We start from the raw sequence: 18,758 nt of genomic DNA on the forward strand, positions 1-18,758 counted from the left end.
TTCTTGTTGCGATGGCAGAAAAAAAATACATTTTAAATGATAAACATTTAAATAAGCCTGTTTTTCATGTAAATTAAATTAACTGGTTTTGAGGGGGGTGATCTATTGATCAACCCCCCCCCACTACAAAGTACAGCTTTTGTTTTGACTCCCAAAACACTCCAGCAATTCACTTGATCCCTTGAAAATGGCAATTTCACCCTGCCTAGCTGCAAAATCATAAAGTCAGAGGCAAGATTGGATAAATCATCAAAATTGAGTCATTTTGGGAAAACAGGCAGCTGACAAAATATTTACTTGTTTGTTTAATTTCACATGGATCACCCAACTGTTTGTGTACAAGCAATTAAAAAAGTCCATTTAACATACTATGTCCCGTTGAAAGCGACCAAACGCAAATAAATTGCTAAAATTACAGCTGACAAATCAGCGTGATCACTATATGTATATATTAAAAAACTATTAAAAAAAGTGGTATTAAAAATGACACCGCTATTACGTGTTTAGGCAGGAGAAGAGTCCCATGCACTTCGCCAAAGCATCACAGAGACTCACTTGTGCATGTGTGTTTTTCAAGGGCGGGTTGTCAACCTAGAACCTTCCCTGCTTGGCATCTCCGATGGCGCCCCAGACGTCAAAGACAAACTCATCCGGGAAGGCGAAATCGCCGAGGGTCTCGTCCAGCGCCATGGCGAACTCGTCAGGATTGTTCTTGTCACGGCCCACCTCCACCATGGTGGCCGCTGGATGGAAATTCGACAAAAAAAAAACCTTCAGTTGTATTTCACTTTGAAGTACATTACATCTTTTAGAACCGTTTTAATAATACTGACCAAGTTCTGTGTCTCTGATTCCCATGTAGCTCTCCAGCAGGTCATCCACCTTCTTCACCGCTTTCTCTTCAAACTCCGTCGGCTGGACATTGTAAACACAACTGGTGTCTTTTAATATGCTTCCTATTGATCTGCTTTTATATTGATTAGTCACAGCACTTGCCTCGTCCTCCACTGTCGCGGGGCCCTTGGCGCGAAGTCTCAGCGTTCCCTTGCCGTTCACAATTTTGCTGTCGCCGCTGGGCTTGGCGCCTTTGGACCTCGGCTCCAGCATTTCTGCCAGTGGACAAATACGATTTCACCTCATTTAGTAGTCTTATGGGAATGAATCAATATGCCTTTGTGTCACTCACCAAAGGATTTCATGGGCTCCACCAGCTTGAGGGTGAAAGTCTCGTTCCTGGGAAGCTCCTTGAGCATGCGGGCCACCTCATAGTGGCGCGTGCCCACGATGTTGCAACCGTTGATGCGCTCGATGTGGTCGCCCACGCAGATCACCTTCACCTTGTCCACTACGCTGCCCTCTTTAATGCGCTGCCATCGGCACACACGGAAAACAAGATTGCACGAATAGAAAAAAAAAAAAATCATGGCTATGTGAAATGAGCTTAAAGGAAAAGCCTTTAAGTACAGTAATAACAAAAATGTCAACTCTGGTAGGTTTGACATATTTGGGTTGTAATGGCATTGCTTTATAATCGAGGCAGAACCAGATCGAGTGGGCCACACCAGAAAAAAAAAACAGATGTCAACCTTAAGGCAGGCCCCACAATCCTATGACTTTTTAAGGCCTCAGCAGGAAAAGACTGAACTCCCTGGTATGTGTGGAATGGTCATGTGTCCCAATACTTTTGTCCATAACATTCCTGCAAAATATTTTCTGACCAACGACGCTAGCTAATCCCTACTTGACTATCAAACACTTTTCTTGCTTTAAAAAAAAAAAAAACTGTTCAAAATAAATAGTCGCAAAATCTTATCAGCTCGCTTTCTTTGTCAACATGGTGATTATGCAGTGCTGCCTTTTTATCGCATGGTGGCAAATGTGAGATGAAGCACCTTGATGAAGGCAAACCCCGCGCCGTTGTCTGTGATAGTGAGGCCTAGCGCGTCCTCCGACTTGAACACCTCCACCTCCTTCTTGATGCCCCGGACGTGGGCGAAGATGAAGTCCTCCAAGCCGATCTGGCCGCCCAGCAGCTTGTCCATGTCGATCTTGTGTGTGTTGAGTGTGCAGAAGAGGATCTGTGTGACAGAATTTATTTTTTTTTAAAAATCAAACAATTCAGTCAGTTGAGCTCAAACAACAGACGGCGCGTTAATCACTGAAGGCTCCGACTCTCATCTGTGTGTCGATCATAAAAAAGACAAATGACCTTTCACACTTCAGAGAGCTCATCAGTGTGAGGAACAGAAGCACTAAGCTGATTTCACAGCACTTGAAACAGATTGACACCCAGCGAGTGGTCCAATTAATTTGTTGCCCTCCCGTACACACGGCACAAACTTTAGCTGCGTCTTGACTACACTCAGACGACGCGACAATATTTGCTACACTTAACAGTCTGGACGCAAAAGCCACAATGTCTCTCTTGTGAAAGAAGGGAGTGAATCATGTGATTCACCATCGGGCCTTCTTCACACTGTGTACCAACAGGCACCGCTCACACAGATACACACAAACCAACATGCGTTGCCATGGAGAACCCAGACCATAATAGAAGAGGGTGATAATGGAAAGGGGGCCGCGAGAGGAGAAGAGGGCGGCTGAATGCAAGGGTGAAGGGTCTACTTTTTTACCCCCCCCAAACAGCCCGCCACCCATCCCCCACTTCTCAAGCCACCACCAGGAGGTACATTAGTGACCGCCTACGGCCCGTTACCAAGGCCGCTAGCAGCTTTAAGCAGCTTCTCAGCGCCCCAGGGAGCTTTCGGCGCTTCCTTCCCATCTCCTCGCTGCTGCCTGGCGTGAGCCGGCTTCCCTTCTAACCTGAAAGCAATACTTATGGAAACACTCAACTCTCATTTAGAAACAGTCCAACATTCTTTAAGCATTATAAAATAGAATTTAAAAAAAGATAAGATGAAAACAATCACATTATACGGCTGCTAACAGTTAGCACGACAAGCTGTATGTCTTCGCTCAGTCAAACGTTTAGCACAAATGGACTCAAGTGCACTATGCCAGACCTAAATCCTTCCAATCCTTTGTTCACACTGGTGCCCAGTCCTCCATGTGACTAAAAGCTCTATTCCCACTTCAAAACGAATAAAAAGGCATCTAAAAATAAAGTGCAATTTAACGCAAACAGTCTCGCACCCAAACGCCGCCTACTTGCGCTGCTAAATTAACGTGCCGACATGGAAAATAAACACCTCTCCTCAACTTGACGCCTTCCCATCTGTAGAGAAAATGTGTCGCAACTCAAAACCTCAGTTTGCCGAGTCAACGCTAAGCCTGTTCTAGCGCCGTTGCTAACCAAAACAGCAGCACTTACGCGAGCATGTAAACAGTTTAGCATGCCGTGTTGCGTGCCATGCCACTTATTTATCAGTAATAGTCCTTCATTCCATAATTTATTTATCAGTATACAATTGCAAATAGGCTTTTTCAGGATAAATACAGGTTAAATTCATCTTTGTCTTGTGTGCCAGCTGCTCTTAGAGTGCCGAGGTCAGCGGTTTCTGCTTTTACAAAGGAAAACACAGCCATCAGCATCAAGGCGGTGCAATCATTAACCTTAAAAGTAAATCGGATGTCTCCCGCTCACTTGTCATAGTCCAACAACACGCTGATAATAAAAAAATAAAAAAAAACACGATACAAAGAAATGCAGTAAATTACACACACGCACGCCTTGAACAAATGAGATTGCGGCACTTAATCTGTTGGATTAGAAAGTCCATCACACCAACAACAAAGTAAATACGGCAGTGCATACAGGTAAACGGTGCTGGTGGCCGCACCTCAGAAACTTCATAGCTTCACATAAAAGCACAGACTTTGACCCTGAAGATGACGCTGCTTGTGCCCACATTAGCTAGACTGTGAACTTAGATGATGTCATAGATGTCAGTGGATTGGTGCCAACTATCACGCTCCAAGAATGAGAAGCCAGACCTCTCCCTCTTGCAAATTAACATTTGAATTCTCATTCAGCTTCACGAGCGACAATGCTCGAGAGCAGGATCGATAAAAAGTTGGTGACTTACTTTTGCATGTTTACAGAGGGAGGAGGCTCAAAGAAGAGATGCTCCCTAGGGGAGCAGTGGGACGGCTAACGGTCTGCTCAAATTTGAGGCAGTGCCCACATAAGCGGACGTCAGGGACTTCCTGCCATGGCCAACATCAACACATGACTGCAATATTCAGTCTTTTAATCTGTCATGAGTGTTAAACAACCTTGGCAGCGACGTCGAGTTTAGGAAATAATTTTATCCTTTGTCGGCAAAAAAAAACAAAAAAAAAACGCCCAGCTTGACCAACACTTGACTAGTTAAGACTATCAAGCTCTTTATTTTTATTATCAAGCCTCAAATGTGAAATCCATCACTTTGTTTTAATACATGTGGAATGCATGCACACCTACAGGATTTAGTTGATTAAGACTTGTCCGCCCGCATGGCATTATCAGAATCTATTCATGGGAACATTTTAATCACAAAAGGGAACCTTCACGTGAGTGCTACAGACAGAGATGATGGAACAAACGGCACCCACGAGCTAAAACCTGCCTTGTCTGGCTCCTTTCGGAAGGCGCCAGACAGAATTGGTGAGGGTTTTTTCAGCTTTGCATCTCACTCACCATCCAGTCGCACCAATGTCGCCTGTGAATTCACACTTTGAAAGACCACCACCGGATGCATCACAATATCCCAAGTACAATCGTGTTTTGTGCTTGATGTCGAATATTGACAAGAAAAAGTTATGAAAATGCCTCATCTTGGTCTGATTTTTTTTTCTTATTTATGTAAGTAAATCCTGAATACTTTTCCCACCAGTTTGTGAAGCCCCTGATTAGGGTTAAGTGTCGCGGTGGGTGGGTGCTCTTACTTCGGGTGGGCTGATATTAAAGGCGTCTGCAATCTTGGCGTACAGCTCCTTGACGTTGGAGAAGCCCTCGATTCTTCCGGTGGGGCTGCCGTGGGCCAACTGCGTGTGAAAGACCAGTTTGGGCCGCAGGTTGGCAGGAGGCGGCGGCAACCCCACGGCGTCGTTCGACGCCAACTTGTTGCCGGCGAGCAGAGAGCCAGTCGCGCCTGCGTGGTGGCCGCCGCCGACCTCCTCGTTGTCCACCAGGTGCTCCTTGGGCGACTTGTTTTTCTTCCTCCACGGGCCCAGCGGCATTTTTACGCGTCTCGTTAGCACGTCAAACCGCTAAAACATTGGAACCTGTTGTGATCTCGTTTTTTTTGCCTCCCCGTTTCCGTCTTGCTTAACTTCGCTTCTTTTCCCCGATGAGAATTTTCCGTCGCTCACCTGGCTGCGGCTCGCTCGGAAACAGCGACTTTTGCAGGGGATCGAAAGACTGCGGGAACCGCGCAACAGGTAGCCGGGGATCAAGTGCATGAGAGAGGCAACCTGCGGGCTGCCCGGCTAACAATAGCCGCTCTGTGCGCGTTTCAGCTGGGCGCAGGCGCACTGGGAGCGGCGGCGGCAGCGCCGGTACACCTGTGCACCCAAGCGGCCATTACATTAGGTACACCCGCCACCACCGTTTATAACACATTTTCCTCATGCTTTTATGCACGTTTGCATAAATAGCACGATAACATGAAACATAATTGTTTTCATCATCATGTCTCGTGCAGCATGCATCACTGCGTGATCTCAATGTATCAGAAAGAGTTTTCAATATTGTAAGTATTGGATGGTGGCGAATGGAATTGCTGGAGCTAAAAACAAATGAGCCCCCTCAGTGTCAACATTCAGCCCTCAGAGGGGCCCTCTCCCCAAATTTACGTCATGGTGAGTGATTTAGCGTCCCCTGGTGGGCGCAAATGTCATGTAATGTCCAGTGTTGGCAGCTGAAAAACAGCAGCTGAGAACTCCAATTTAGCTCAACTCCAACTAGCTTTATTCCTCAACAGGATCTGCACTACGTCCCCATCTTGCAGTCTGCAGACAGACCCCCTTAGTAAATTCAAGTCAACCAGTTTGGGCCAGTACCTCTGTTTGGGCAATCCTGATAGGGTATGTTAATAATACAGTGTTAATTGGGTCGAGAACGTCAGTTTAGGTCACTCAAATACAGAAAAGTATGGATAGTGTGGGTAACTATTAGCTAAAAGCTTCAGTTAATAGTGAAATATTTATTTTAAAACACAGTCACAATGATGGCTAAAATTTTGACACAATGAGATTGTCATCTGGCACATAGCACGGGACATTTATGGCTAAAGCGTGTAAAAGAGGCCCATGTACATAAAAGGTCCAGTCTTCCATCCACTTGGCAGCATGCGTGGTATTTATTTAAAAAATAAAGTCAAAAATAGAGATTGCACATTTCTCCAGGCATGTGTGATCCGTAAATTATCCTAAGTGGGTAGGTGGCGCTTCAGGACATCTTTAGTGTTGCCGGGCAACGTTTCTGGAAAGTTCACATCAAACTCCACCACCAGGTCTCCTCTTTGCTCCGGATTTTTGGGGAGGGGCAGACCCTGCCCCGCCACCGTTTTCCTCATACCTGGCTTCACCACGTCGGTGATCTTCATATTGCACGTGTTGCCGTCGATGGTGGACACGGTCACCGAGCATCCGCACAACGACTGCAGAGAAGATGAAAAACAGTCAGTTGATACCCGGAGATGATGGAAGACACAAGCTCCGTTCACAATGCCCCCATCAAAACCGACTTTTCCTCCAAGTGGTCCGGAAGATCTTTTAGTCCAGTCCTTCTGAATGAGCATAGTACTGCTCCGCGTACTGTACATAATATCAGCGTTGACATATCACACGTGCACCCACCCACGTGTGAGCATGCGCGATCCCACCGTGTATTTTTACCATTCCTCCTACTAGCTGTTCTGATATGAATCTCTCCCTCTCTCCCCAACTATGATTCATCCAAAGTAGTCGGAACAAATATTTAAACACCCTTTAATCCCACTCTGATTCCCGTCGTGATATTTTCTCGCACATGCGGCCATTATTAGCTGTTGCTCCTCGTTTATGTCAAGTGACAAATATCCACAAGTACGGCTCTTTGCCAATGACCTTTTTTAAACACAAAATACAGAAAGAAGTTGACGTGTCACCTGTCGCAAGCTGACTCGAACTGGGTACACGATGTTGGAACCCTCCCGCCTGAAGTGCGGATGGGGCTTGTCCTTGATGACAAATACAATGTCCGCCGGGATGGTGTTGAGCGATTCGTCTCCTTCGCGTGGGAACGTGATCTTGGTCCCTTCCTTCCAGCCTCGTTTGATCTCGATGGTGAGGATCTTGTCCTCCGTGCGCATGGTCCTGCCGTCTGGATTCAGCCGTTTGCGAGAAATCTTCATCCGTTTGGTGCAACCGTGGAAGACCTCCTCCAGGGAGACCCTGAGCTCGTGGACGATGGCCGGGTCCTGTTTGCGCCGCTGCTTCTGCTGCTGCTGTTGCTGCCCGCCTGGGCCGGAGTGCACGTCCCGGGGAAATCCGTTCAGGTTGAAGCTGCTGAAGGAACCGAAGGGGTCGTTTCCATCCACCTCCATGTCCTCGTCGTCACGCCCGTTTCCTGCTTTGCGCCCGAAGAACATCTCAAAGGGGTTGGAGCCGCCAAAAAAGGTGGCAAAAGTGGCATGGGGGTCTCCATGGAAGGTGTATGTAAAGGTGTTGCCTTGGTTGTCGCCAGTGGGACCGCTTCCTCCCTTGAGACCTTAAAGACAAACTCACATCAGACATAGTTGCTATTCTCCTTCTTAAAAGACACAGTAGGCCAGTTTTGTCACAACTATGTATCACAATTTGTCACAGTATCAATTTTTTTTTCTCCTATCCATATGTTACTCCAGAATGCACAATATTTTGTTCCACACCTTGTCAAAACTGATCAATAATGGATACTTGTGTATCAAAGCTGTCCCGTGGCAGGAAAAAAATATGAATATAAATATTTTGTCACAACGTTTTGCTACTGTACCGAGAGAAAACGATACTACATGACAATATTGATAGTTTGCCTCACCCCTTTATAGAATTGATGGCTGACTCAATCTGTCAAATAATTAATATTTGACATCAAAATTAAGATTTTCACATATTTGACAAATGTATAGCCTTTATGTTGAAGTTCGAGATCAAATAATTAGGTAAATTATGAGAATTTAAAAAAAATACACAGTTAAAGCTGATCGATGGTTATTAACTGTGAAAGCTAAACATATTTTGACTTACCCCGAAAGGACACCCTACGTCACGCTATTGAACCCGATTGACAATTTTAATGACGTTACCTTCTTCGCCATGCTGGTCGTAGATGTCCCGTTTTTTGGGGTCGCTGAGGACCTCGTAAGCCTCCGCGATCTCCTTGAATTTCTCCTCGGCTGCTGCGGACTTGTTCTTGTCCGGGTGCCATTTTAACGCCTGCTTTTTATATGCTTTCTTGATGTCCTCTTCCGTGGCTCCTTTACTGATGCCGAGTGTTTTATAATAATCCTTACCCATTTTTGTTCGTTCGTCCGTATCCTTAACGATGATGGAGGGGGGGAAAAAGAGAGGACGGAGGAAAAAAAATCTGGTTCTGTTCGCCGGGGACTCGGTTCGAATTTACGCCACCGGTGGATGCTGTGTAACTGCTGTTGTTATTCTACGTGTGGATCTTGTCAAATATGTCATTATGTACTGAATTTACGCTTTTGACGTAGAACGCGCACTCGCGCACGCGCACTAGCTCGCCCCTCCCCAAGCTGTGTGCATGCCACCTGTTAGACAATAATAATAATAATAATAATACATTTTATTTGTAAGGCGCCTTTCAAGGCACTCAAGGTCGCCGTACAAACATAAATAAAAGTAGTTTTAGAACAACACGACTCGGATCATTCGACAGCCCTAATTCTAACACTAATGTAGTGTAGTTTGAGGTTTGTGTTTTGTCATTTGCCCCAAAGTCAATCAACATTTAGTAGCAATGTGTCATTTGCCCCAAAGTCAATCAACATTTAGTAGCAATGATTTGCACAATCTCCTGCTGCTATGTTACACTTGTATTTTTTCTAGCTGGTGTTAGAACACTTTTAAAACGAATATGTAAATACCAATAATGCAGCATCACATGTAGTCAGACAGTTTGACAGAGTCATTTCCTTTCACCTTTCCTCTTTTTGGAAGATTGGCTCACCTCGTGACTGAGATTAAATACACATATGAGCCCATTGAGTCTTTTGCGAATTCATCACTCTTCATCGACGATAAACGTTGTTTTTCCAAAAGTGTCAATCCTTTGGAAATATTGTTATAGCTCACTGATGACAATGGCCATGCTGGAGCCAAAGTGGACTTGAATTCAGTAAACTCTGGATTGACTCAGCAGCGTCATCTGCTGGAATATTAGAAGCCTTTAAAATACGAATGCTAAAAAAAATACTACTAAAAAAAAATGCAGATGTTTATGACACGCACTTATACAAATATGGTATTTCCTATTTTAAGAAATGAATCCCAGCAAAACAAATACATGCACAAAAACGTCAAAGTGGGATTGGATTACTTTGCAGACATGTATGTTTGCAAGGACATCTCAAGGTATCACACTTCTATTCACATTGGGCACGTGGCTAATAATAGAGATACCTAATCAATGGACACACGCACCCAATCTTCTAGTAGATGTTGTGTTCAGTCTGACATCTTGTGGTGGAAATGTTGACTACAACCCCAAATTGAATTAAAACCAGTAACCAGGCGGACAAAATGTCACAGCAGAAAACTAATCCGAATCCAAACGAAAACACTATTTGGTTATTTTTGCTTCTCACCCAAGTGGCTTGTGGTTTTCTGATGAATAAACAGTTGACAGCCAACGTGATGCGTCCTTTGGCGCTTGTGAGGCCTTCAATAAGCCCTCACATGAATTGTGGAATGGAATTTCCAGTACCCATAAGCCACATTATTTTACGTTATTGTGGACCAATGCTGACTTTATACGTGTTCTGCGAGTTTACTCTTTGATCATGTCAGGAAATACAATAAACCTCCACGTCCTGTCGTGTAGCGACGGAATGCGGACGTGTTTAATATGCGCCTGCTAACAGGCCGCTAAAACTCAAGCGGCACGCTTCTCAGGTCTCCAGTGTTCCTTTTGTTTGTTTGATCTGGTCTGCGTTGGTTGCCTCCAATTTCACAAAGCCACGTTAAATGAGTCCAATTTTCACAGGCTCAGCACATGCCGCCGCGTTTCACAGCAACACGGAAAATCCCTTGAATAAACTCAGAGTGGAAAGTGCATCAATCTGTGGCAGACTGAGCCTTCCCAGATCCTTTCAAATGATTATCCATTTTAAACAAGCGTCTGTTCGGCTTTAAATCAAAAGTACGGACATTCTTGGGTGCTTTAACTGCTTGACTACAGGCATAAATTAGTCGCGGTGGTTATTTTTAGTGAAAACAGCTTCACATCCTGTCTGTTGATGACACAAATTCTAAGCATTTGATGGGCCAAGTGTCACTGGGGCAAAATTGCTACATTGGAAGGGCCTTTAATATCCACAAGGGGGTTAATTAATACTAAATTTGGAAAAGGGAAAGCGTTCCTTCCACATGATTTTAGATGCCATAATGCTTCTCAAAACAAACAAGACCTTTCGCTTTACGGAACTAAATCCAAAGAAATTACACAATGTTCTTTATTATCTCAAATCATATATGGATAGACACATTTTATCTTTCTTTTTTGCCACGTTTGTCATCTCCATCCATATGATGCACCTAACCCCCCCCACAAAAAAAAAAATGGCACTAATGTGCACAAGATGGTGAAAACACTGTGATCGGAAAACACACACAAACAATGGTGTGACGAATACTTGGTCATAAATTATTGTGGTTATGCGTCCTCCCCAAACCGATGAATTGCTCTTTTCCACTTATCCGCAAAAATGTGTTCACACTCTGAATGAAATGTTGTTGTGACTCATATCCGTGTCTTCCAGCAACAAAAAGGATCAGACAACCATGAACGTTGAACCCAACTCCTCGTTTCAATCGAATGAAGGACAGAATGTTCCAGTCTGACAACTTTCTTTCCATGAAGACAATCTGTTTCTTCCACTGGATTTAATGCGCCCATTTATCTGCACCATCCGCAAGATAAGCTCGGAATTTGAGTGCAGTCTCACCAAAGAATGAATAAAAGGTTTGAACTGTGCATGCACCTTAGTCAATGGCATAAAGTCAGATCATTCAATTGGTACTCAACAGGAGGGAGCGACTCGACCGGACCCCTGTAAAATTTTGGGCGCGAACAGTCGAAGAGAGCGAGGACGCAGACTATTTTCAGTCGAGGGATCAAAGGCCGCCTGTCCTTCAAACGCTCGAAGGACGCAAACTCCACTTGGCTCAGCGTGCACATCAACCCGTGACGAAAACAAACGTCTCGAGCACTTTTGTGTGGAAAGAATGTAAATGTCTGTGTATTTAAAAGGGAAGCCAGCGATTTCTCCAGCGTGGAAATCTGGACTTTTTTTTCGCACTCCATCATGTCTGACCTCGCGGAATGTGTCTTATTGTTTGTCCAATTAAATGTCCAGAAATCTTCAAACTCTGCAAAACAATTCCTTCGTTGCTACTCCAAAATCAAAGGTTGAATGAGTGAAACCAGCAAGATATGTCCATACATGTAAGAAGGCTCACAAAATGTTTTGCTCCTTTTCACTCACGTATAAATTAGAGAATCTAACATTTCATATAAAGTCATATGAAGAGAAAACGAAAGGCCTTGATTTCAGATGGGGCGAGTGAAAATAAAAACCCGATTTTCCAGTTCCCAGGAACGATGGCACGAGTTAAATAGCAACAAAGTGTGTTTCCTTCAGATGTTTACATTGGCGGTGAGGTAGGAAGAGCAGTGTCAAGATTTTAATCCTTGCAGCTGCTGTTTGGATGTAGCGGGGCGAGCAAAGGTTGTCGAATGAAACTTGTTGCGTAACATTGAGTCAACTGCACCAGCAGTTCCTCCATATATATATAGAGAGAGATCACGATTAGTTAAAGTAACGATAGTAAACATAGTGATATGGATATACATATAAACAAAGCAGTCCGATACTAAAAAAAAAAAAAGAGTGACGTCCCGCAACTGATGTTGTGGTTGAGCCCTCCTGGACTTATGACGTCACACTTTCAAACGGGCTTGAAATTTAGTGAGCGGAGTCAGTGCCTCATCACGCATCTATGGGTCGAATCATCAGACGCACGGACTTCATGGAGTAGAAGCCTCCACCGTAGTCAGCCCAGAAGATCCCGTCCTGGAATTTGCTTCTGTAGACTCCTCCGCTGTACCACACGCCGTTAAGATTGGCTTGGCCGCAGGCGTTGTACCACCAGCCGCCTTTGTGGAAATGCGCACAGTTGCCTGCGAGTGGAAGTTGGCTTTTAGAAATGATCCTCTGTACGTCCAGTCTGACAAAATTCTGCTTTGCCACTCATTGCCGACGTACCTGAGAAGGCGTCCTTGTCTCGATCCAGAGTGGTGAACTGTTTGCCGTTGTGGCTGCTGAGGGAGTCGCCGGCGTTGCCTCGGTAAGTGCCCAACCTCAGACGGTAGCCCTCGCTCTCAGGCTCCAGGTGGAAGCTGCTGTACTGAGCGTACACTTTCTTGTCCATCCAGTCTTCCAACTCCACCTGCAGCTTATAGTCGCCCTGACGGCCCAGCTTGTAAATGCCTTCCAGGCCCAGCCAGTACTCGCCGTCTGTGTTGCCAAACCCGCTCTGAGCGACAGACAAGAAGAGAACAACCCAAAATGACTCCCGCGAAAAAAGTTTGTGGCACAGGAACTCCTTTCTATTACTACCTGTGCGTGCAGAAGATGAATGAAATCAATTCCCATTGGAAAATAGCCACCAGTTCTCTGAATGCTACCACCACGGAGCTCGTCAATCACAATCTGGCTACGTGCCTCCATAACACTTTACTCAGAAAGGATGCTTGAGGTTTGCGTGAGATAAGTACGCCAGCGTTTGATGAAAGACGTGAGACCCTCCCTCCCCTTGTGGCTTTGCGGGAGAGCACAGAAGCAAATCGGTGTCAAAGAGAGAGCAATTGGAATGAAACGCTGGCTTCCTTGCAGGGGTGATCTACTCCACCTTTCCCTCACAGATCTTTGACCGCTTGATAGTAGCGGTTTTGACTGAGCGGTGGAACATAGCTTTCCACCGAGCCAGCCAGCCAATGTTTCATCATGGAAAAAAAAAATCTCAAAGTCAAAAGCCTGGGATGAATAACACTGCTGACGTGGCGTTATATATTTTTACAATGAAAACACAAGCGCTCTGACCTATAGGAAATGGTCCGCCCACGAGGTTCCTACGGGGCCCATAAAGGCAACACTGTTATCTCTGGCTCAAGCAGTCTGAAGCTGAGGAAACCCCAAACAGCGTCAGTGTAATCACCTTGTAATTTTCCCAGTTCCTGAAGAAGTTAACAGAGCCGTCTTTCCTGCTCAGAATCACAGTCCAGCCGCCGTTGTCCATGTCCTGCTCACACCAGACTTGCAGGGACTTCTCTGCCTCGTCAGGTTTGATCAGATACATGCCGCTGGACACGTGGCCGGCCTCTTGGGCCTCCAGACAGTCTCTGAACGGACCTGGAGGGCAAGAGCAACTCCAAATGCTTAATAATATCATCAAAATAGGCTAGCGGGCGAGGAAGCTAGCTAGATGGCTAAGTGCGGGATCAACTGTCACGATATTCACAGCTGATCGATTGGGGAACAGTCAGTCTATCGTGATAAGTATGTGAGATCAATTCCATTGAATTGGCTACACTCGGGCCATCTACTAGATTCCAGAAGAAGCAACCGTCTTCCATTTCCTCAGTAACAGACTGAAACACGAGACTAATCTGTTAGAGAAACATTGACGACATGTGATCTTAGACTTCTGTGAAGTAGGCCGAGTTTTTTTTTTTTTTTTTCATCTGCTTAGTTCCAGCGGCTATGAAAAGATACTGTATTGTTTATGTTTGGGATTTTCTCTCGTTTAGAGATGACTTTTGATCACTCGGACGACTTCCGGAAATGTTCATTCCAAATTTGCAGCTGCAACACTAGATGAGGAGAGTGTTTTTTCTTTTCTTTTTTTAATGACGTTTCATTTAAGAAAAACAAAAGCGAGAAAACTAACAGCCTGATAATAATAATTTCATCAAGATTGCCATTTTCAATTCCAATCACGCGAGTCATTAGGTAAGCATGATACAATAGCAAAGACGGAGCCCATTCACTTCTCCTCATGACGGCGTTTATGAAATATTAAGCACTGGATTTGGTACCCCGAAGGCACTTAGTGGTTTGAGCCTATCATGGCAGTCTGGCTTTGGTCCGCGTCTGCAAAGCAATGGAACAGTCTCGTTTCCACATACAGAAACCTTACACACTTTATTATTCTTGGGTGAGGCTGAGCTAAATGTGCAAGGAATTTCTGTTGATGAGCAAAATGGAGCCGGTAAGATTTTCTTTGCTTTGCTTTAAGTCCCCGGCCTCACTTCAGGCATGACAGCCAGCCAGCCAGCCAGACAGCGTTTTTGTTTCCACACGGGCATTTACGCTCAAGCGAGGAGTTGGACGACCGCAGCTGAATTTGCAGATCTTTAACCTTTGGAAACGAGGTCACCCGCTCGCGGGACCACCTGCAGACCGACTCAAAGTGTGTGTAATTATGTTACGGCTGACCTGCAATGTGGTGAATGCTTTCTTAATGAATGAATACATCCATAGAAATGGAAATCATGCTTGGAAAATAACTTGTTTTCTCGCAAGTTGAATAAATCGAACCCAGAATCGAACCGAATGGTTCCACCGTCTTCCATCGTATCCCCCCCCCCCCCCCATCTTTTTCGAGAGACGCACTGCCTCGTGACCATCACTCTCCTTCAGGCGTGTACCAACTCACCTTCAGCGCTGAAGTTTGTTTGCGGGTGTTTCTGGACTTCCAGGGTGCCACCGGTGGGTGACGGGCCGGATCGAGATCCCCTTTCGCGGGCAAAGCTTCCGCTGTTATCGCCTCGGATCTCATTAGTGAAACGCGGGACGTTAACCGGAATGTTCTCGGGCACCACATGCACCATGGGCGGGCCGAGCGGCGGCGGCTCTTGTCTGCGGTCCTGCATCTTCATGCAACTTTCTTCCAGAGCCCCGATCATGGCCGCCTGGTTGTTGACGGTGGCCGAGAGGGCGGCGTATTTGGCCTCCAGCTCCTTGTAACGCGAGGACAGCCGCAGCGACTCGGCGGTGGCGTTCAAGATGCGCGTCTCCAACTGAGCCAGCTCCAGTGAGTTGTCCCTCTTCCTGATGATTTCGTGCAGCAGCTGCATATAGAGCTGGGTCACCCTGGAATTCATGTTCCTGCTCTCTTTCCTCAGCAGCTTCATCTCATTCACCAGGTTGCCGTCCACATCCACCACCAGTTTCAGAGTCTCCATCTCCCGCCTTTGCCTCGACAGAAGGTCCCGCACGGCGGCCACGTCAAGGCGAGTCACTCGGTCTTTGTCCGGGACCGGACCTCTGGCCGCGCAGATGGGGCCCGTGATCTTCTCCTCGGGAACCAGGAAGGTGTAGGAGCACCTGCTGTCATCTCCGTGGGAGCCTGCAGCTCTTGGCGCCCGCGAGAGGATGGGGTTGGTGATCAGGGCTTGGCTGTTGCTCCACAGAGACAGACCAAACAAAGTCAACAAGCTCCATGTTCCAGGTCCCATTCTTTCGCTCTTGACTTCTCGGCAGGCTCAAAGATTTCTGTCAAGACGAAGAAAAGTACAGAACATTTTGCTGAGTTTTTATTGGGAGGAAATGCCACCCTTACGTTTGACATATGACAACAAAGCGAGCCAATTATTTGCTCCAATTTGGTGAGTCGGGCTGATTCTTAAAAAAAAAAACGCCTTCGATTTTCCGAAACCAGCTGGGCAATATCCAAACGCTACTCATTAGCGACTTAGCAATACACAGCCAGTTGTTTTCCACTTTAATATAAAAGTGTGTGTGGGGGGGGGGTCATACGTTTCTTTTACGTTCGCCAACATGTCGCAGTTAATCACTCATGATCGTCCTGTTTACGCAAATAAAATGTAGGAACCAACTGTAAAGTCAATTTCCAGCTCAATATGGGAACGACTTCAGTTTGAGGAATCAAAAAGCGCCAATGGTTCACTTGTGGTCGACATTCCCCTGAAAATGCTCAAGAATCATATTTTCTATGCATTTGCTTGCGGCTTCTCTTCAATTATAGCCCTCGTCGTATCAGGTGTCCGGGTGTGCGCGAATGCCGGAATCTATTTTTAAGACGTCAGCCCATCCGTCCCGGCTCACCTGCGTGATGACAATTGGCACGCTAGCGGAAAATGAGAGTCAATCTCTTACGGAGGGAATACCTTCCCGTCTTCCATCTCGGCTGCATTTGTGAAAGAAAGAAAGGAAATGGATCGTTTTCAGAAGCAGCGGGCCGGGCTGTGCCGGAATGACTGATTTATGAGCGCTGCGTTATTGAGTCAACGTTTGGCAGGAGAACGCGGCGTAAGTGCGTAGTTTGCTTCTTATTGCTTTTGACGGGCTATCAAATGGAGAAGAAGCGGCTGACATTTGGAGATGTTTCCCTCCTTTAATAAGCAGGCTTGGCTCTGAAAGTAATCCTAATGGGCCGCCAGCTTTGAGCCGCATCCATCCAGAAGGCCGTCTGCTTTCGACGTGGCCAACGTGATAAATCACCAAAAAGTTATTTTCCTAGCTGGGTAGCGGTGCATTTACTTCTAGCCGAGGTTGGGTTCATTCTTTGGAGCCAGCATGGCCTCTTTTAACCCAGCAGTCGCGTAAAGGCCGCACGACTTCTTTCCCAGTGGAGCTCATCCAAACAAGGCCAGCAAGGAGTTGTAACAAATGGCAACAAGGGAGAAATAAATGAGCTGGAGACACAGACGGACGGACGGACGCATTCCTGCGGTCACCTCTTGATGTATGTTGCTCCTGATGAGTCTGTACCGCACGCACGCACTTCATGGGAGAGATCCCAAAGCCAAACTCAAAGTGCTGCTCAAGCAGAATACTCTTTTGTCAACGTCATTGGAAAAATACGCTCTCCTTCATGTCAACTTTTTGCGTGTGGTTTCACTCACAATCGTCACAGAGGGAAAGTGTCTCCCGCGCTCCCTGAGGCTGTCACATGGGCTAAACAATAATCTGCCTGCCTAGCCAAAGTTGGAAAAGGGCCACGGCGCTGTCACTTGGGTACATTTCCCCGTCTTTCTGCAACCGTTCCGAAGCTCCCTCACCTACGCCGCTCAGGCCGGGTTGTCCCGGAGCCAGCTGCTTTCCTTTTCGCTGGCCCTTGCAAATAAACATGTCAAACTTGACAGAGCTTGCGTCTCCTGATCACCGGCTGACTCCATTGAGCGCGGCGGCGGCGGCGGCGGGCGGGTGTTGAGGAGCCTGAGTCACTACCAGCAAACATATGGCACCGATTGTTCCTTTCTGCAGATTTCTGTTTTTCACATCAGGCTGTCTTGAGGTTATTGGCTGTGTCAATTAGACCACACTTTTGTTTTTTTCCGCAACAGACGGATTTAATCAGAGTCACCCTCAGGGGTGACATATGAGCTTTGTACATACTGTTTAAGAGGAGGAGGAGGCATGCAGAAAGAATGTCCAAATAAATATAAAGACCCGAGAGGCTCCGGACTTTTGAATGACTTACTTCATGCGGTGATGAAATATTTTCATCGCTTTCGCCAAACTTTGAAGAATGACCTCTGACCTGTCTTGGTTGTCAGCGGTCGAAGAAAGCGAGCGTGCGTCTTAGCTGCGTTGAGTTGCCATCGTCTCCACGCTCTCCTCACGCTCCCTCAGTCTTTGCTCTCATCGGGAATGACGGCCCGCTCGCAGTCCGCCCGGCCCGGTAGGGGAACACTAGAGGGTGGTCCATGTGCAGAAAGAGGGAGGCTGATGCTTTGCTTTCCTCAGTCGTCGCAGGAAAGAGGAGGCCTGGCCCTGCCTTCTTGCACTGATGTCATGTTAAGTTTTGGAGAGCAGGAGCCACTCCCCCATAAAAAAAAAAGAAAATTAAAGTTCCCACAGTTAGAAAAAGGTGAATAAAAACTTGTATGGGCTATCTGTGGAAAGACACCAGACTTGCATGGCTGTGCATCATCTCCTTCCCCCGCCTTCCTTTTTGCATGATTCCAACCAGACCCAATGTCGACAGTCCGGTAGCTGGAGGACGCACATCAGAGGTCTGTTTCGGATTTGTTCTCCTCCATAAATGCCATGTGAGCGCATCCTGTGGCAGCCCAAAATGCAATTGGCAGCTGTGTTTATGTACTCACGAAGACATGGAGTGGCGGGGAACGGTCAAGAAGAAGGCCTGAAAATGTTTGGAAACGTGAAGGCCGATCGCTCTCAGGCTTTGATGCGTGGAGAGACGGACTTAAGCATGTGGGAGGACAGCTTTGCTTACGAGATTCACGGCAGGATGTTTTTATTTATGTAGTGGGCTGTGACTGCATGGAGTGTGGCCGTGAGGGGCGTGACCCACAAAGGGGATGTGTTTGTTTATGTTTGAGAACAATCTCCGCATGTTGAAATGTTGCTGTAGAGCAAACGCAAACAAGTGCGTGTGTTTACGTTTGACCACATGCATAGAACAAACATTACTGTATGATAAAATAAAATAAAATAAAATAAAATAAGATAAGATAAGATAAGATAAGATAAGATAAGATAAGATAAGATAAGATAAAA

General features: G+C 46.1%; 3 protein-coding genes and 1 long non-coding RNA gene across 7 annotated transcripts; 1 reads left to right on the forward strand and 3 right to left on the reverse strand.

The window, feature by feature from the left end:
- Positions 1-287: 287 nt before the first annotated feature.
- Positions 288-5,471, reverse strand: gipc2 (GIPC PDZ domain containing family, member 2). The gene is made up of 6 exons (XM_061294875.1): positions 4,888-5,471; positions 1,893-2,078; positions 1,187-1,367; positions 997-1,109; positions 834-915; positions 288-743 (listed from the first exon to the last, which is right to left on the reverse strand). Exons 1-6 carry the CDS (start codon positions 5,179-5,181, stop codon positions 592-594), a joined length of 1,008 nt encoding a protein of 335 aa, XP_061150859.1. The 5' UTR covers positions 5,182-5,471; the 3' UTR covers positions 288-591.
- Positions 5,438-7,941, forward strand: LOC133165322 (uncharacterized). Its single transcript, XR_009717560.1, has 2 exons — positions 5,438-5,533; positions 7,252-7,941. It is a non-coding gene; the product is annotated as an uncharacterized LOC133165322 (long non-coding RNA).
- dnajb4 (DnaJ heat shock protein family (Hsp40) member B4) lies at positions 6,131-8,642 on the reverse strand. The gene is made up of 3 exons (XM_061294874.1): positions 8,271-8,642; positions 7,092-7,693; positions 6,131-6,602 (listed from the first exon to the last, which is right to left on the reverse strand). Exons 1-3 carry the CDS (start codon positions 8,479-8,481, stop codon positions 6,372-6,374), a joined length of 1,044 nt encoding a protein of 347 aa, XP_061150858.1. The 5' UTR covers positions 8,482-8,642; the 3' UTR covers positions 6,131-6,371.
- A 2,001-nt stretch (positions 8,643-10,643) lies between these two features.
- Positions 10,644-18,461, reverse strand: LOC133165311 (angiopoietin-related protein 1-like). Of its 4 annotated transcripts, none has more exons than XM_061294869.1 (5): positions 17,776-18,461; positions 14,926-15,764; positions 13,426-13,619; positions 12,474-12,744; positions 10,644-12,388 (listed from the first exon to the last, which is right to left on the reverse strand). In XM_061294869.1, the coding sequence occupies exons 2-5, from the start codon at positions 15,725-15,727 to the stop codon at positions 12,198-12,200; spliced, it is 1,458 nt and encodes a 485-aa protein (XP_061150853.1). In that variant the 5' UTR covers positions 15,728-15,764; positions 17,776-18,461; the 3' UTR covers positions 10,644-12,197. The 4 variants fall into 4 exon arrangements, with proteins under 4 accessions (XP_061150853.1, XP_061150852.1, XP_061150855.1 ...); XM_061294868.1 differs by having other exon boundaries at positions 17,716-18,461; XM_061294871.1 differs by lacking the exon at positions 17,776-18,461 and adding an exon at positions 17,138-17,629.
- Between the last annotated feature and the right edge of the window lie 297 nt (positions 18,462-18,758).

The sequence above is a fragment of the Syngnathus typhle genome, linkage group LG13 (genome assembly GCF_033458585.1).
Source record: "Syngnathus typhle isolate RoL2023-S1 ecotype Sweden linkage group LG13, RoL_Styp_1.0, whole genome shotgun sequence".
In the NCBI taxonomy this organism is placed as follows: domain Eukaryota; kingdom Metazoa; phylum Chordata; class Actinopteri; order Syngnathiformes; family Syngnathidae; genus Syngnathus; species Syngnathus typhle.

Excerpts from the sequence above, each read along its gene's own strand:
- LOC133165311 (XM_061294869.1), bottom strand. The coding sequence starts at position 15,727 with ATGGGACCTGGAACATGGAGCTTGTTGACTTTGTTTGGTCTGTCTCTG. Across the intron at positions 13,620-14,925 it reads AACAAACTTCAGCGCTGAAG|GTCCGTTCAGAGACTGTCTG; the intron begins GTGAGTTGGTAC and ends CTTGCCCTCCAG. Across the intron at positions 12,745-13,425 it reads GGAACTGGGAAAATTACAAG|AGCGGGTTTGGCAACACAGA; the intron begins GTGATTACACTG and ends TCTGTCGCTCAG.
- gipc2 (XM_061294875.1), bottom strand. The coding sequence starts at position 5,181 with ATGCCGCTGGGCCCGTGGAGGAAGAAAAACAAGTCGCCCAAGGAGCAC. Across the intron at positions 1,110-1,186 it reads GGAGCCCATGAAATCCTTTG|AAATGCTGGAGCCGAGGTCC; the intron begins GTGAGTGACACA and ends GTCCACTGGCAG. Across the intron at positions 744-833 it reads AATCAGAGACACAGAACTTG|CGGCCACCATGGTGGAGGTG; the intron begins GTCAGTATTATT and ends ATTTCCATCCAG.
- dnajb4 (XM_061294874.1), bottom strand. The coding sequence starts at position 8,481 with ATGGGTAAGGATTATTATAAAACACTCGGCATCAGTAAAGGAGCCACG. Across the intron at positions 7,694-8,270 it reads CGACCAGCATGGCGAAGAAG|GTCTCAAGGGAGGAAGCGGT; the intron begins GTAACGTCATTA and ends TTTGTCTTTAAG. Across the intron at positions 6,603-7,091 it reads TTCGAGTCAGCTTGCGACAG|TCGTTGTGCGGATGCTCGGT; the intron begins GTGACACGTCAA and ends TCTTCTCTGCAG.